The following is a 17,634-nucleotide window of genomic DNA, read 5'->3' as shown; positions in this document are numbered from 1 at the left end:
CCAAAGCCAAAATACATAACCTGGACACACCACTCTCTGCTGCACACCCATGTCTGGAGCCTTATTATTCACTCTTTGCCTATAGCTGCCTACCCACCCACCGACTGCAGGGTACCCAGTTCTTTGGCTGCTCCTGTCCACTGCAGATGAAGGAGGATTGGAAGAGGGGAAACCACTCTTTATTATTTCCTCCAGCACAATTGTGCATTAAGAACTGGGTAGCCCAATCTACAGTGGGAGGGCTTGACCCACCTCTGGGGCCAGCTGGCAAAGGTGCCCACCCCACCAGTGCAAGAGGCAAATGTGCCGTCAGTGGGCAGACTTACCCTAGTGGGTGGGCATCACACAGCTCTGCAGCACCCAACCGGGAAGCTGCTGTCTTTGCCCAGGCCAAGGGCTCTCTGGGGATGGGTCAGGGGGTAAAGTTGACCTTAGTCGCCTTCCACTGCTTACCCAGCTCCATTGCTGGTGGAGCTGACCTCAGAGATTTGCCATGTTTTTTTGTGGCATACCTCTGTTATCCCAGAGATTTTCACTGAGGTTTCGGGGTGGGGGCCTCCTGCGCCACAGGAAAGCCCTTTGGAAAGGGCGGGGCAGTGCCAGAGCGGTGCCGTCCCTACCTGCCAACCTGTTCTGGATTAGGCTGTAAGTCCTCATGCTATTTAGTAGCCAAAATGTGGCTACCCATGAATTACAGCATTATTTTGCATGTAGAATGTTATGTGTTGGCTAGTGAACACAGTCTGGATTTTTGAAAAGCTGTCTTGTGTTGTGTCAGCCTGTTAGTCCATTCAGCTCAGTATTGTTGACCTTGACGGGTAACCAGCCTTCCAGGATCTCAAGCAGAGGTCTTTCTCAGTCCTGCTTTTGTCGACATCCCATAATTTGGAAATGCCCAGGGTTGAATTTAGGGGCCATCCCCATTGCAAAAGCATTTGCTGTACCCTTCAGAAACAATGCGTCTGGCCAAATGCTTTCTACGAACCACAGCAACTGAGATCTCAGCCAAGGGTCTTTCCAAACAACTGGAGATGCCAAGTACTAAACGTAGAATCTCGTGGATGCGAAATTTGTTCTCTGCCGCTGAGCTTTCCCTCCTGTCTGATTTTTGTTGCAAAAAAGTCTCATCTTTTGGTTTGACTTCCTTGGCTTTTCTTATTTTTTAAGGCAGCGAAACCACTGTGTCTCAGATCTTGTTGACACAACATGGCATCCCGATAATGAATATGTCTGATGGAAAAGCATATTGCTTTAACCCTTCTCTTTCCTCCTGGTAAGTGCCAAACAAACAAACAAACAAAAATATCTTCTTTATGTTTAGTTTTTAATCTGAGGGGACATACCTTAGTTCTTTAGTTTCTTTTGAAAGTTTGTCCTTGAAAACATATGGCAGTTCTGTAAGATGCTATTCTCCTCCCCCCCACACACACACACACACACCCCTTCTAGGAGTAATTTGGATTTCAGTGATCTTTATTTATTTATTTATTTATCACTCAAAAAATTACATTTATAAAGCATTTTAGTAGTTTAGAGCACGGGTGTCAAACTCGCAGCCCTCCAGATGTTATGGACTACAGTTCCCATCATCCCCTGCCAGCAGCTGGGATGATGGGAACTGTAGTCCATAACATTTGGAGGGCCACGAGTTTGACACCTATGGTTTAGAGCATCCTACTACTGTGCAGAAAGTGACTAGATGATATGTCACCTCCTCTTCAGTGATCTTTCAGTGATCTTCCTGATGAACCACAGCAGCTTTAACTTTGAAGCCTGTTTCTTTGCAGTGTGCTACCCCACTGCTGAAAGCATCAATTAGTGAAACAGAGTTTACCCTTAATGTGTCTTATTGATATGAGCCTGAGATTATTCCAGGCTTGTTCACACAAAAGCAAACCACGCTTTGCTAGTGTGTCTAAAACAAGTCTGTGTGGCCAGCTGCACAGATGTCTTCAACGTCAGTACGTTTGGACCTTTGCCAGATGGGGGAAGTATAAATGGAAGCCGGTGGTGTGGATTTGCAATTGATCCTGCTTTTTTAAATATTTGGTCTCTTCCCAGGAATCTTGTGTCTGACAAGCAGGAGACTCTAGCACAATGTGCAGACTTCAGGAACAGTTTACCGTCCCAGGAGGCTATGTTGTGTTCGGGACCTTTAGCCATAATACAAGGGAGAACATCCACGTATGGACTTTGCCATTTCCTATTCCTTAGTGGCTTCTGTAGTGTGCTGTTGTCATTTTGTCTTCTTCTCCCACTTTGCTCGCTGAATTCTGAACATCTGGAGGTTCTTTCTGATCCTTTTACTCACATGCCCTTCCGGAGGGGAGGGCTTCCACGCATAAGTCTTGATTCTCATTTCTGGGTGTGTGAATGGTAGGAACAGAGTATCAGCTGAGGCTTACTCCCATACCATGTTGCCTGGGCGGCGGCAGCCATTACTCTGGATTTCTGTGGATTTGAAAGCCCCATCTTTCCGTCAGGCTGGGTCACGGTAGTAGTCTCATCCAAGCAGGAAATATTATACACCACTTGTGACAATCTGTTTCTTTTTCTCCTTTCCACTCTGCATGCCTGAAACTACTTCCCAGAACTCCTGTCTGGCTTTGCTTTTTTTACAACCCCTCCTCAAAACCTTTCTGTGTCCCCCTTTCCCCTGCTCGAGCTAAGCTTCAAAACGAGTGCACATTGTTTCCCTGTTAATCCTGGCCTTGTGTCAGATGTTTAAATTGCAACCTGTTTGGGGCAGGGAGCTCTCAACTGGGCAAGGCTTGTAAGCTCTTTATGAGCTCTGAAGCTTTGAGTGTTTCTTTAACACTCCTCGCATCGATGGCATGGTTTTGAATTGAAAACAAAATTTTCCAGTTAGTTGAGGAATGCCTTCTAACTACATTTTTAAGTAATTGGCAGAAGTTTTCTGCTTTACTAAGTGCCGGGAAGAATATTTTTACCCAAAGAATATTTTAACCAAAAGGAGCAGCAGTGGTGTAGGAGGTTAAGAGCTCATGTATCTAATCTGGAGGAACCAGGTGTGATTCTCTGCTCTGCTGCCTGAGCTATGGAGGCTTATCTGGGGAATTCAGATTAGCCTGTACACTCCCACACATGCCAGCTAGGTGACCTTGGGCTAGTCACAGCTTCTCAGAGCTCTCTCAGCCCCACCTACCTCACAGGGTGTTTGTTGTGAGGGGGGAAGGGCAAGGAGATTGTAAGCCCCTTTGAGTCTCCTACAGGAGATTAAAGGGGGGATATAAATCCAAACTCTTATTCTTATTCTTCTTATGTAGTGGCTGTCTGGTGCTGTGATAAGGGCTAGTATCATAATTTGGGCATTCACAGTTTCCCCCATTTAATATCACATCTCTGGGCTCATTGGCCATTCTTAAGTGTTATCTCCATTCAAAGGTCTATAAAGGTTGCGTCACCATGAAGCAAGTTGATACCGTAATGTTTTCACGTTTGAACAGTTGCCCAGCTGCTTCGCCATGCCTGAACGCATTCCTGTCTCTGCTCTTTCATTGCAGTTCTGGGAGGCAAGCAGCGAGACTGTTCTCCATGCCTCATTTAGTACAGCAGGAAACGACCCTGGCGTACTTGGAGAGTCAGGTAGCAGCTGCCCTTACGCTACAGTCAAGTCACGAATACCGCCATTGGCTCCTTATCTATGCACGGTATCTAGTTAACGAAGGTGAGCTCGGAGTGTTTTGTCCTTCAGTGAATTGCAGTAGCTAGCTCAGTGGTATGCACAAATGAATGTTTGGGGGGTGTATGGGGTCCTCAGTTATTAAATTTTGTGGGGAGGGAGGTGCGCTCTCTTCCAGATTAGTCCTCCTTTAATTCCCTAGTCAGCGTCCTGATTAGCAGCCCATCTTCCTCACTTTTCTGATCACCTCAAAAGAGTTCATTCATTTTATTTGTCACTAATATTTAGATTACGGTCCTCCTACAGAGAATTTGTTTTTTTTTTAAATTGTTCTCATTGGTGTAGAAGGTCAGCGATTGAAATGTAGCTCACAGTTAGGGTTGGACCCTTTCCATGTAGGATTCAAGGTTTGCTGACTCTGCTATTACTAGGACCGAAGCCTCCTGACCCTCAAAAAGGAGAAGGAAATGTGTTCTTCAGTGAGTTCCGTCTCATGGATTTAATGTGATAATTCAGAGAATATACTTTTGTTTCCTATGTTCCTCAGGGTTTGAATATCGATTACGGGAATTATGCAAAGATTTACTGGGTCCAGTCCATTGCTCACCTAGCAGCCAGTGGGAATCAACTGTTGTGGTAAGCTGCTGTTTTTTCTCCCCTGGATTGGATGAAACCAAACTGCTTGAATCTTGTTAAATGTGTGCAAGCCCTGTACTTCCCTCTGTGCATCTCTGAACAATGCATTTTTATCCCACCCTTCTTCCAAGGAGCTCAGAGTGGCGGTCATAATCCCCACCCCCCACCCCCCACCCCTCCGATGTTCTCCTATCATTTTCCCTGTGATGGTGTTTAGGCCTGGGGAAGAGAGCAACCAGCCTTAGCCACCGTGTAAGCTTCATGGCTGACTACAGATTTGAACTCAGGTTTCCCAGGTCCTAGTTAGACTCTCTAACCACTAAACCATCCTGGCTGTCCTGCATGTCATAGGCCCCTTTCAATCCACTTTCAACCCACTTTCAATGCACTTTGCAGCTGGATTTTACTGTGCGGAATAGCAAAATCCACTTGGAAACAATTGTGAGAGTGGATTGAAAGTGCATTATTCTGCATGTGCGGAAGGGGCCTCAGTCCACTGATGCAGCTGTTTACAGCTGTTTCTTTCATAACCTTGTCAGTGTGATGGGCTTGAGCCAAGCAAGCACTCTGATTGTGCATCTGATGATATGGACCGTAGTCCCTGGATGCTTGCTTCCCGAATAAAAGCCTGTTAGTCTTTAAGGTGCAGCAAGACTGTGGTTGCTTTATTTGTGGGGGGGAGGGGGGTTGCACTGTAACACCCAGTAAGGATTTCATTTTTTGTTTTGCTTCCTTGCAGGGTTTACGAAAGCGAGAGCTACTCAAGGAACTGCTTCCTGTCATTGGGGAGAACCTTCGTTTCCAGCGGCTTTTCACAGAGTACCAAGAGCAACTGGACATCTTGAAAGACAAATAGCTTCTTCCCCATTGTCTGTTTGACCAATGAGAAAACTGGCAGAGCGGCATGACTGAACAAGCTGCAAGCGGAGGGGCCGCTGTACAGACCGGAACACTCCTGGGAGGGGCAGTACAAGAACGGGCCGGAGGTGTTTTAACGGGCAAAAATACTGTAGGTTTTTTATAAAGGTCATGAAAGAAATACATGGAAACGGGATGGACCAGGCAGGTTCTCCAAATGCCGTTTGAGCATCTCCTTTGTGATCGGTGGTTGCTGTGGAAAGCCGTGGAGATGTTCTTCTGGATCCTTTTGCATCTGGATCTCAATGCAAGGAACTATTAAAGTGTCTGTCGGAGAACCATTTGGATTTTGGGGATATCCAGTGAAAAGCACAGGAGACGAGAATAAATTTGGCAACCCACTAGCCTTTTTCCCAGGGTGCTCTGCCTAAAGATTCATGGAGGCTCTGTCCTATGCTTGGGTTATAAGGAACCCCCCCCCCCCCTTTAAAGAAAACTTCACTAAAATGAACGTTTAAAGAATTATGCAGCCAACAGACTTGTAACTGTGAATACACACAAACAAATAAAACGCAGGCTGTTCCAACACATGGACTATTTTTGTACTAGAATTTGCTAACTTGTAATATGGAATTTTATTTGGCCAATAATAACCAGAATTTTTTTTTCTCCCTTACAAACCTCCCCAGTTGTATGACTTAAAAAAAACCCTTGTTAAATATGACAGCTATTGTTGCTGCGGAATTGTACCAAAATTAACACCTTCTGGTTTTTAATTTTTAACTGTTTGTAAAAGGCATTTGAGGGATGGAGGGGGGATAGCTGGAAGGGGGGGGGGCTGGGATTTTGGGAGGGGAGGCGGGGGCTTTTGTAAAGTACAAACAATAAATGAACAAAGTGGACGATTTTGTGCTGCTTGTGGTAGCATTAAACCCGTACAGGCCGCCGCCTGTTAAAAGTATGGCATTGAGCCTCTGCTTTCAAGTGTGTTTTTCTGCCTCTGCTTTTAAAAAAAAGCTGTGTTGGAGCTGCCTTGTCTATATTTATTTCAGGTATGCTTATTTTTTAAAAACCAAACAATCTGGTCCTTTCTCTGAGAGATGCAAGGGTGATATTTGTAGGGTTTCTAGGGTGTGGTGGGTTTTCCAGGTTGTATGGCCTTGTTCCAGTAGCCTTTTCTCCTGACGTTTCGCCTGCATCTGAGCCAAAACGTCAGGAGAAAATGCTACTGGAGCACAGCCATACAACCCAGAAAACCCACAACACCCTAGTGATTCCGGCCGTGAAAGCGTTTGACAATACTTTGTAGGGTTTCTTTCCCCAAACTTTATCCCTGCAGCACTCCTGTGAAGTAGGTAGAGAGCATGGAACTGCCCTATGGGGTGGGGGCCATCTTGGTTAGCCTCATAGCTGAGCAGCAGTCTGAACGCAGGTCTTGCCAGTCCATGTCCGAGACCACTGATCACTCTTCTGCTACACTTTTCATGTACACAGCCTTTCTTTTTAGATCCTTTAGGGGGTGAAGACAAAAATGGAGAAAACCTAAGCAAGGCTGTAAATTACTTCTGAAATGGCCTATCATTAATTCATAGGGCTGCCAGAGGTCAAAAGTGACTTGAGGAAATTTAATAATCATGTACTGTTTGAGTACCCAACTTGCTGGGGGCTAAATTCCCTATAATTCCCTATGTAATCATAGTCTGTGTAGTAAACATGATGATGTTAGTCAAATCAGGCCCGTATCCTGGTGTGCCTTTGCCAGTTAAGGAACACCTGTCAGGAGGAGGATACAAAACGAAACTTTACTGCAATAGAGGGAGCCCCAGATATCAGTAATGGTGTATGCTCACCCAATCTCTGGGGGCCAGAGCTTTTATATCAAGCAGCAAACAATAACAATACATGTGCAGTACATTCTTCCAGAACTCACCATCCATCCCATAATATATTTTTCTCTAGGTTTCTATTCCCTTATCTTGTAGTTGGGCTGGGCTGCTAGGCAACCTCCCCATAGTAATAACCTTCAGATGGGAGAGGAAAGAAAGTGCTATTGTTCTGTACTAAAACACCAAGCAAGAATGTGTAGCCATCTATAACAAATCCATCTTTAGCTCGATCCATTTAAAATGGAGGCTCTTTAGTTTGGGTATCGTTGTGACATTATTCCATGAGTCAGTAATGACCTGGTGCTTGCACATTTACATTTTTACTGTTCGTGGAGCGGTAGGAGAACACCAAGATAAGGCTCTAAGAAAATGTAAACATTGTGAACTAAAACTCCAAATTGGATATCAGATATTCTTCTTGCTGTGTTTTCAATAATTAAAGTTGCTCATTTTTTTGTACCAGGTTTGCTCCTTGAGAAGCTGCAAAGAGATTATATCTGGATGTTTATGAATGTATAAAGTTGCCTTCTATTGAGCCACGATCTTTTTGCCATCTAAACCAGAGCATTCTTTCCCTGAATCAGCAACAACTGCTCCTCGATATGAGACAGATGATTATCTAGCCCTGCCACTTCAGATCCTTTTCCAGCTGGAGAGATCAGGGCATCAGCAAGGATCTTGGAAATGCATAATGCCTGACCACTGGGTTAACAGCCATCTTCCTCATAAATGTGCTTCTAGCAAGCCAATGGAATTGGAATCTCCCTGGTAACCATCAGCATAACACCAGAAGTAAAAGTTCTAGGATCTCATTTGGGGGCTCCAAATGAAACAGCCTTATAGAATTTAAGCAAGTCCGGATTTGACCATGGTTGTGCCACAACTTTGGTCTTGAGTACCTGTTCTTTATAAACTGACTGTAAGTGTTACCTTCTCTACCAAATGATGAAGGATACTGAAAGTGTGCATATGTGTGTAAAACTACTTATATCAATGGAAGGACATTGCATGGTTCTATGTAGGTCTGTGCTGTAAATAATTTATTGAATACGAGAAGAAGCAAAGCAGGACATGAGAAAGAAAAAAACGAACACAAGTTCTTGGGAAATCTAGCAACCATCTTTCAAAACTTTGTACAGAAACTCACTTCCCTGTATATTCTTGCTTTGTTGTTAGAGTTAGGACTTCTAACACACTTGCAGCTCTGGGTTGGGAATTTCCTAGAGATTTGGATTGGAGCCTGGGGAAGGCAGGATTTGAGGAGGGACTAATGTGGGGTATAATGCCATTGAGTCCATTCTCCAGAGAAACCAATCTCTCATTGGAAGATCAGATGTCATTCTGGGAAATCCCCAAGCCCCACCTGAAGGCTGACAAACTCACAACCGCTCTTCTATGCCAAAGCCATTTTTAAAAACCCACTGTCAATTTTCCTCTCCTTTCCCAGACACATGTCATTTCTGGTGCTCCTAAAGGAGCAGCAGTGGCGTAGGAGGTTAAGAGCAGGTGCATTCTGATCTGGAGGAACCGGGTTTGATTCCCTGCTCTGTCGCTGAGCTGTGGAGGCTTATCTGGGGAATTCAGATTTGCAACTCCCACACACGCCAGCTGGGTGACCCTGGGCTAGTCACAGCTCTTCTGAGCTCTCTCAGCCCCACCTACCTCACAGGGTGTTTGTTGTGAGTGGGGAAGGGCAAGGAGATTGTAGGCCCCTTCGAGTCTCCTACAGGAGAGAAAGGGGGGATATAAATCCAAACTCTTCTTCTTCTTCTAAAACAGCCAAAAGTCGCCAGATATTCGATATTCCCAAACTTCAAAGGGGCAGGGAAAAGGGGAGGGGAGGGGGCAAGTCCCTCACCAAACATCAATAAGAAAACAACAAATACCAAAGCAAGATACAGTTACAACTTCTGAATGGGATTACAAAATCTCGCTATCAAACGTCTTCTTGCGGGATCTCGCAATGGTGCTGAAGGGAAAGCAGATAACAGTCCATTCAGAAAATCCAGGTGGGCTCACTACCGCACCCAGCTATCTCCTTTATCAGATGGCTGTTTCCTTTAGTAATACCCTGAGGCTCCCGCCTCACATCGTTGCAACAAAGAAAAGTTCAAACTGTCCAATGGTGGTCCCTGCATGTCTTCCAATGGCTGGGGACCTCTGGGTGCTGGCAACAGATTTGATTTGCAAGTCCAAAGAGGGTCTTTGTCTTTGCTACGTAGTTGGCTGGGTGTTGGTCTAAGCTGCATTCCAGAGCCAACTTTCTTGTCCCTTAATATCAGCCTTTATAGGCTACTGCTTTTGCTATCAGACACAAATTTCAAAAATAACATTTCTAAACTTAAACATTAGGGAAACCTTAAGGGATAAACACATATACTTACAGGCAAGATTTTCCTAAATTAAGAACAAACCTTACACTAACTGGAGAACCCAGTCAAACTAAAATCCTAAACAGCGGGGACATCATAAATTCAACTCGAAAGGGGCTTTTATTACATCCTAGAATGGCATAAACAAGAGGGAAACCATATATCATTGGCACAATTCACATGTTTGCAACTTTTGCAATGCACAAGTCTCCACGTCCGGGCAGGGAGCCAGTGTAGTCAGGTAACTTGACTCAGGAAAATATTTTGTTTGTTTTCCTGGCAGTAACAGCTTCCTTCCTCCAAACTAATTTCCTCCACACTTAACAGGTTAACAATAGCACGGATACAAAAGAAATATAATAACCCAGCCTAGCCACTAACACTAACCCACCCTCCTAACCTTACAAAGCTAAGCCTAATACAAAATCCAAATCTAGTACTAACACTGTCAACCTACGTATATACAATTTCGTATTCACCAATAACTCTAAACGACCTACATTAACCAAGGTAAAACTCCCATCTAACTACTCTAAACTAACTCTATCCCCTTGATTGGACACTTATGTGTCCTTGACAACAAACAGCCAAGAAATTTGTTATACAAAAAAGAGAGATCTGATCAGATTGGGTTAGCCTTGGCTACCCATGTAAGGGGCTGGCGTTATTTAGCCGGTCTTTATGAAAGAGATGAGAGGGCTTTCGTTTGGGGATTGCCTCAGGGGGTGAAATGGGAAGCCGGAACCACGCGGTCCGTTCTACGTTTCCTGCAGGGACGCTTTTAGCGCCGTACTCGGTCCACCGGAAGCGCCTAAACTTGTTTCTCTCTTTGCAAAGGAAGAGGTTTGGAGGCTGACTGTGGAGCGGTTGGGTTGTGCAGCGTCTTCCCTCTTTTTAGCTGCCTGGAAAAAACGGACAACGAAAGAAAGTTTTTTTTTTCCTGTCATCTTTGTAGTGGTGTCGACCACGACCAGAACCAGCCGCCATGGGGAAGAGGCAACATCAGAAGGACAAGATGTGAGTGACACGCGTGTCCCCTTTCAGACGTTCATTGAGGCAGCCGTAATAAAACTGTCTGTTAGAAGCAGCCCTGTTTATAGGAATGGGTTTCTATTCGGCCCTGCTGTTGTCATTTCTCTGTTACTGGTAACGCTTTTGTAACAACTATTTTTCAAGGAAGAAGCAACATTAAAACAACTAAGTAGAATGAAGGGAATTCCCCTCAACCCGTTTCTTAGCCCCATCCTTTGAAATCAAATCATGAAAACCACAACTAAATAATGCTTGAATTTAGATAGGTGTTTATAAACAGTGATTTTTCTGCTTAAGACAACACAAAACCACTATAGACCATGCCATAGGGTAGCTGTGTTAGTTTTAGCAAAAAAAAAACACAGTGCTCTTGTGGCGCTTTAAAGACTTTTTAAAATTCCAGTTAGCTTTTGTGGATTTCGCCCAACCCTGCTGTTTTTTTTTCAAAACCAGTTCAAAGTGAGGATTCACTTATAGTTTCAGGGGGCCAGCCATATTACTCTATAGTAGTGGAACAAGTTTAGCAGCACCTTGAAAGTGGAAAGTCCTGTCAAATTGCAGCCAACTTAAGATCACCCTGCAGGATGCTGGTTCCTCATAGCAACCCTGGTCTTCCTTGGTGGTCTCCAATCCACTATTAACCAGGGTTGACCTTCTGAGATCTGATGAGATTGGGCTAGCCTAGGCCTTTCGTGTTAAGGTAGCAACACCTTACCGACCAACATAAATTTGCAGGGTATAAGCTCTCATGAGCCCCCCGAAAGCTGATGCAGTATGAACCTATCAGTGTTTTTAAGGTGCCACAAGTTTCCTATTATTCCAGGGTACTGCTGGTGGAGAAGATTGAGATCCTGAGGAACACAGTGCTTCCTGCTTTCTATGGAGTTCAGCTGAGATGGTTAAGAGCTTAGGACAGTGATGGTGAACCTTTTCGAGACCGAGTGCCCAAATTGCAACCCAAAACCCACTTATTTATCGCAAAGTGCCAACACGGCAATTTAACCTGAAAACTGAGGTTTTAGTTTAGAAAAAAACAGTGGGCTCTGAGGCGTGCATTATTCGGGAGTAAGCTTGGTGAAGCAACCATGCAACGCTTCGAACGGGTGAATCATGACCCTAGGAGGGTTTACTCAGAAGCAAGTCCCATTGCCAGCAACCAAGCTTACTCCCAGGTAAAAGATCACACTTTAGTTCTTCCCATGAATATCAGTGGTGTTTAACAGCACTTAACAGGGTTACCTACATTGCTTCCCCAAAACTAGGTCTGAGGTTTAATGCTAATAATCTCCCTGAAATAATTACACTATTCTCACACTGGGGCCTGGCGTGTGGGGCGGGGGAGGGAAGTGAAACTTTCACTTTCTGAAACCCAATAAACCCCCCACCACAAAACAGATGTAAGTGGGATAACTTCAGGAAAGCTACATTGGTGGAGCAGCCATCTGATCTGCGGTTTTTCCTTCACATGTCATCTTTCCTTCACAGCACTTGACTTCCCACAAAAATGCAACAGGATCAGAAAAATTATAGCAATTCTAGCAAAGACCTTGGTGTGCTTTTTGAAAAAAAATCCTAAATGCATCTTGGTTCCTCCTCCCTAGGTTGATCTGCCCAGGCGATTGGCAAAAAACTTGGGTCTCAGCGTTTCCCTGGTGTACATGGGACGGATCCATTTGGATCCACCTTTTACCTTTTTCCCACGTTTTGTTTGTTCAACCCCTCGAGCAGCAGCAGCCAGCCAGCTCCAGCCTCCAACAGGTCCTGTGTGCACCCACTGCTCTGCCCTGTGCTCTGCCAGCTGAGTCCTCCCTGTTTGCTGCAGTGCGCGCACGTCGTGCCCAGTGGCCTAGATGTGGGGGGGAGTGATTCCTCCCCACATGACAAACTCTGTGTGTGCGTGCCCACAGAGAGGCCTCTGAGTGCCACCTCTGGCACCCGTGCCATAGGTTCGCCATCACTGGCTTAGGACAAAGGTGTCTAACATTCAGCCTGGGGTCAGATGCCCTTTGAGAGGGCTTGTCAGGCTCGCAAGCTAGCTGTGGCAGCCTCCTCCCACCTCACTCCCAATCTCAACAGGCAAGACAGCCACCCCCACCCCCCACCTCAGTGTCTGGCCAGGCCAAGTCACATGTCATATCCAGCCCTTATAATAAATGAGTTCAACACCCTGGCCTAGGAGTAGACGCAGCATTACTTCTGCAGAAGCAAGTTAACATAGCTATTAAAAACACATTCTTCTTATTCAGCTTAGCGCGAGAGATGGCACCATACCTAGACCCAGCAGTTCTGGCCATCTGGATCCAAGCCATGGTAACGTTGAGACTAGGCTACTGTAGTGCATTCTACATAGATCTGCCTGTCAGTGTCAACTTGTGGCACCTTATGTTTTTATGGTTGCGTGTTTTAAGGGGGCTTTTAACCCCGTTATGTAAGCTGCCCTGGGACTTCAATGTAGGGCAGGGTATAAATTGAATAAATAAATAAATAAAATAAACTCAGAGGTGCCAGTTCATACAAAATGCCACAGCTCAGGAGCTAGATGGAGCATTCATAGTACATCTGCTCTGTAGTTGTCTACCCTTCAGTTACTGGATTCTATACAACATAGGTGTCAAACTCGCAGCCCTCCAGATGTCATGGACTACAGTTCCCATCATCCCCTGCCATCATGCTGGCAGGGGATGATGGGAGCTGTAGTCCATAACATCTGGAGGGGCGCGATTTTGACACCTGTGCTATACAAGGTACTCACCACTGCATATCAAGCCCTTCATGGTCTTTCCCATCACAGCAGCTTCGTTCATCTGAGCAGGACCTTCTGCAGATGTCGCCCTGCAAATGCGTGAGATCAACATCTGTCTGAACATGTGCATTTTCTGTTGTGAAACAGAATTGTTCAGGATGGTGTTTTTACAAAGATGATAGGGCTATATTGTAACTGAATGGTTTAAGAGATGTTTTAAAGAACACAGCAAATATGTGAATGTTACTATTGTGTGTGGTATGTGTTTTGCTGTATGCCTTACCTTGTTCTCAGTGCATTGTATTGCTATCTATCTGTAATGTCGCTTACTGATTGCTTATTGATTGTTTAATGCGATATGTTTAATATTTATGCTTTGTTCAGATTTCTGCAATCCCAGTCCTGTTAACATTGCTTATTATATGCATTATCCTGTTGATAGCATAGATTTACACTATGTAAGCTGCCTTGGGGAAGGCAGGCTTTAAATAACTTAAATAAATAAATCTGCGTACCCATGTCTCAAAGAGTTTGGGTCTAGGCATAATGGAGAGGTATCTGGTTGCTGCCTTTTAACCCTGGGCCTTTTTGGTTCCATCATGCCTCTGTTTGTCAGCCTTTTCCATTCTGTGATGTTATGAGGGGAGGAGCTGTGGTTCAGTAAAAGATCCTGTGCTTTGCATGCAGAAGGTCCTGGGTTCAATCCCCGGCATCTCCAGTTGAACGGATCAGGTAGCAGGTGATGTGAATCACCTCTGCCTGAGACCCGGGGAGAGTTGCTGCCAGTCTGAATAGACTGTACTGACCTCAGTGGACCAGTGCTTTGATTTAGTATGAAGCCACTTCCTATGTGTATTTATAAAGAATGTTCAACTGCGGAATTTCACCTGTTGATCTTTGTAATTGGGTATATTCCATAAAACATTTATTAGAGCTGCTGTTCCTGTTTCAGGCTAACTGTTCTTGCCGAAAAGATAAATTAACTGCACCTTTTACTGCTTTAGGTACATAACATGTACAGAATATACTCATTTCTATGGAGGGAAGAAAGCAGGTATGTGGATCTACCAAACTCCTTTTTCCCTTTAACTTGTTTTAATATTTAGTTCAATGTCTTTGTGGAATTTTATTACCCATCACCCACCCTGGCCCCTTCCGCACATGCAGAATGATGCACTTTCAATCCACTTTCAATCCACTTTTCAGCTGGATTATACTGTGTGGAATAGCTAGATCCACTTGCAAACAGTTGTGTAAGTGGATTGAGTGTGCATTATTCTTCATGTGCGGAAGTGGACCTTCTTAAGAAACATTCTTTTAGTCTTTTGCCTGGTTCCTTCCCCTTTGGGCTATCCATGCTGCTTCGTGCTGTTCTGCTGCAGAAAGGATTCAAAGAAAGCATTTTAGGGGTTAATCATTATGGGGTAAGGAAAAAATTGAATCCTGGGAAGGTGTGCTAATTTTAATAATGAGCTCTCCACTAGGTTGACCAGCTACTCCTAATGGCCATTTACTGTGAAGTAAAGCTCCTAGTAAAGCTTCCATGATAGGGTTTTTTAAAATATTTTTTGTTGCAGGGGGGAGGACAGTTCTTAGAATGTACAAGGGGAAATCTCCAATACCCCACCCCCCATGTATTTATCCCAGTTTTCACCCCATGTATAATTTTCCCCCCATTTTTCAACAGAAATCCCTCAGTCCAGCTTCAGACGTCTGCCTTTCGATCACTGCAGGTAAGAAGCAGGGCAGGGGTTAATGTAGAAACCTGCCTCTGGCCACTCAACCAGCCATTTCCGAGGCAGCTTCCACAATAAAAAGGGAGTCGGTAGTAAGCATGTTTGTGAGAGAGAGGGAGATCGTAGATTCTAGCAGGATATGTTAATTCCATCCTACTTCCCATCAGTTATAGTTGGCTTTTATGGTGCATTGATTGGCTTTTCTCCTGAAGAAAACCATTCACATAATCCGTGTGATTTGTATCCATAGGAGGGGCAAACAAGAGACTTATATCAACCTACCCTGAGTAGTGTGGCCATTAATTAGGTTGAGTTGAGTGGCTTGCATATAATTTTGTCCCTTTTGGTGAGAGTTAATTCATACTGATTCTCTTGCTGGCCTTGTGACCATAATACATTCATTAATTCACTCATTCTGATTCTAAAACATGGTGTTTTTTTGTTCAACTTCCAATCCCCAGCTTGTCACTGCAGCCATTTGAATATCCTGTGTGCACGCCAGAAGGAATCGTCTTTGACTTGCTGTAAGTTTTAGTCTTTTCCTTTTTCTCGCTGGTGTCAGTCCTGGGCATTGACCAGTTACAGTTTACATAACACTTAGTGCGCTATGAGTTATTATTGATGGCAAGGAAGACTGGAAGCAAGTACTTTAATAAGTAAATGTGGGGGGGGGGGGGATGTGCAAGTAGAATAAAATCCCATCATCTCTGTGCAGACTGGGTGGGCTTTCTGTGCCAAATCATCCTGGTTGTACCTAATACTGTGGCCTAACTCCCTGCTTGCCATATCGGGCAAAATATGCTTGGGGAAATTTGTCACAGGCTTTCTTTAGGGTTAAAGAGCCAGCGTGGTGTAGTGATTTAGACCAGGTGAATTATAATCTGGAGATCAGGGTTTGGTTCCCCACTCCTCCACCTGAGTGGCAGAGGCTTATCTGGTGAACCAGATGTGTTTCCACACTCCTACATTCCTGCTGGGTGACCTTGGGCTAGTCACAGTTCTTCAGAACTCTCTCAGCCCCACCTACCTCACAAGGTGTCTGTTGTGGGGAGAGGAAGGAAAAGGAGTTTGTAAGCCACCTTGAGTCTCCTTACAGGAGAGAAAGGTGGGGTATAAATCCAAACTCTTCTTCTTAATTGTTGAACACATGAAGTTGCCTCAGGTGAGAGCCAAGCTACCCAATATGTGCCCTCACTTGCTTGCGCTTATTTTCCCATGTTCCCAAAAGCCACAAAGCATCTGGGGATCAACAGTTTCTAATTTTTTTTAATGGAGAGGCGAAACAGACTCAGAACAGCATCTTCGAGGGAGGAATAGCTCCTGCCTCTCCTCCATGCTGTTTCACATGCAGAAATTATTCTAGGAGGAACACCCACTTAGATCTAGTCACACATGCAGGGGCAGAGGCCTAAGGTAGTGGAATGGACCACATCTTTTGAGACTCCAGCTAATGGTTTCCTGAGTTGAATGCAATTTTTCATAACTTCACGCAAGTAGAAAACTAGAACATCTAAAAGTAATCTGCTGCAACGAGCTCTGTCCCCCTCTCCCGTGGCTTCCTGCGTTTGTTTTCTGTTTGCGAGGAGCTCTGAACGGATTGGAGCATTCCAAGTGAGACCATCCACCTGCCTTTGAAGTGGTGCATCCGTTCCACTACCTGAGTCTCCGCCATCTCGTTCTCTCTCCGCATGAGCCAGGCAGGATTTACATCAGGTGGATTAAGACATTGAGAGGCAAAGATGAATCTTTCTACCTCCATATCTCACAGTCCCATCTTTTTCTGTTTCAGGAATATTGTTCCCTGGCTAAAGAAGTTTGGAACCAATCCAATCACAGGGGAGGTGGGTGTTCTTTGACTGTTCCCAGTGGGACAGATATCTTCAAGTCCTCTGTCCATCATGCCCTGTCCACATTCCCTCTTTCTCTTGATTTGTTCCCAACTTTCCTTTTTTGTTTAAAAAATGTGGCTTCTGCTTTGAAAGGGGTCTCATCGGGTATGCTTGTTGTCATGGATATGCCCCTATCAGTTTTTGAGTCGGGGGTGTGGTTTGCCTGTTAGTTTGAAACTGGTAACCATCAGCAGCTTTTTTGAATTTTGCTTTGTAGCCTGAACTTGCCATGGTTAACATCAGTAGAGTCAGGGCGGAGAAAAGGAAATACTTCTTTACAAGATGAGTGATTCAAATGTGAAATTCACTACCAAAGGATGTATTAATGGTTACAAGTATAGATGAAGAAGAAGAATTTGGATGTATGTCCCCCCTTTCTCTCCTGTAAGGAGACTCAAAGGGGCTTACAATCTCCTTTCCCTCCCCCCCCCCCAAACAAACACCCTGTGAGGTAGGTGGGGCTGAGAGAGCTCCAAAGAACTGTGACTAGCCCAAGGTTACCCAGCTGGAATGTGTTGGAGTGCACAGGCTAATCTAGTTCCCCAGATAAGCCTCCACAGCTCAAGTGGCAGAGCGGGGAATCAAGCCTGGTTCTCCAGATTAGAGTGCACCTGCTCTTAACCACTACACCACACTCAAGAGAGGATTAGTTAGAATCATAGAGGACAGGTCTATCATTGGCTACTCACCATTGTGACTAAAGGGAATCTCCACATTCAGAGATAGCAAACCTCTGAATATAAGAGCCAGGAGTCAACATTATGGGAATGCCTCGGCCTCTATGCCCTGCTGTTGGACCTCCAGAGGAACTGTTTGGCCATTATGTGAGACAGGATGCC

The 17,634-nt window shown here is 44.8% G+C and overlaps 2 protein-coding genes across 2 annotated transcripts in view; both read left to right on the top strand.

The window, feature by feature from the left end:
• The window catches only part of LOC125442820 (protein HIRA), a 49,691-nt gene extending 43,584 nt beyond the window's left edge, over nt 1-6,107 (top strand). The window contains 5 exon segments of the mRNA XM_048514543.1: nt 1,168-1,273; nt 2,062-2,184; nt 3,525-3,688; nt 4,191-4,279; nt 5,019-6,107. Of these exon segments, the coding sequence (XP_048370500.1) occupies nt 1,168-1,273; nt 2,062-2,184; nt 3,525-3,688; nt 4,191-4,279; nt 5,019-5,135 (599 nt within the window). The 3' untranslated portion in view covers nt 5,136-6,107.
• Nucleotides 6,108-10,202: 4,095 nt separating this feature from the next.
• The window catches only part of PPIL2 (peptidylprolyl isomerase like 2), a 102,993-nt gene continuing 95,561 nt past the window's right edge, over nt 10,203-17,634 (top strand). Inside the window, exons 1-5 of the mRNA XM_048514446.1 lie at nt 10,203-10,412; nt 14,175-14,224; nt 14,858-14,903; nt 15,368-15,430; nt 16,696-16,747. Coding sequence (XP_048370403.1) covers nt 10,381-10,412; nt 14,175-14,224; nt 14,858-14,903; nt 15,368-15,430; nt 16,696-16,747 — 243 coding nt within the window. The 5' untranslated portion in view covers nt 10,203-10,380. The remainder of the gene's footprint in view (nt 10,413-14,174; nt 14,225-14,857; nt 14,904-15,367; nt 15,431-16,695; nt 16,748-17,634) is intronic.

This window comes from Sphaerodactylus townsendi, linkage group LG13 (assembly GCF_021028975.2).
Source record: "Sphaerodactylus townsendi isolate TG3544 linkage group LG13, MPM_Stown_v2.3, whole genome shotgun sequence".
NCBI classification, from domain to species: Eukaryota; Metazoa; Chordata; class Lepidosauria; order Squamata; family Sphaerodactylidae; genus Sphaerodactylus; species Sphaerodactylus townsendi.
This window is presented reverse-complemented; position numbering and strand designations above follow the sequence as displayed.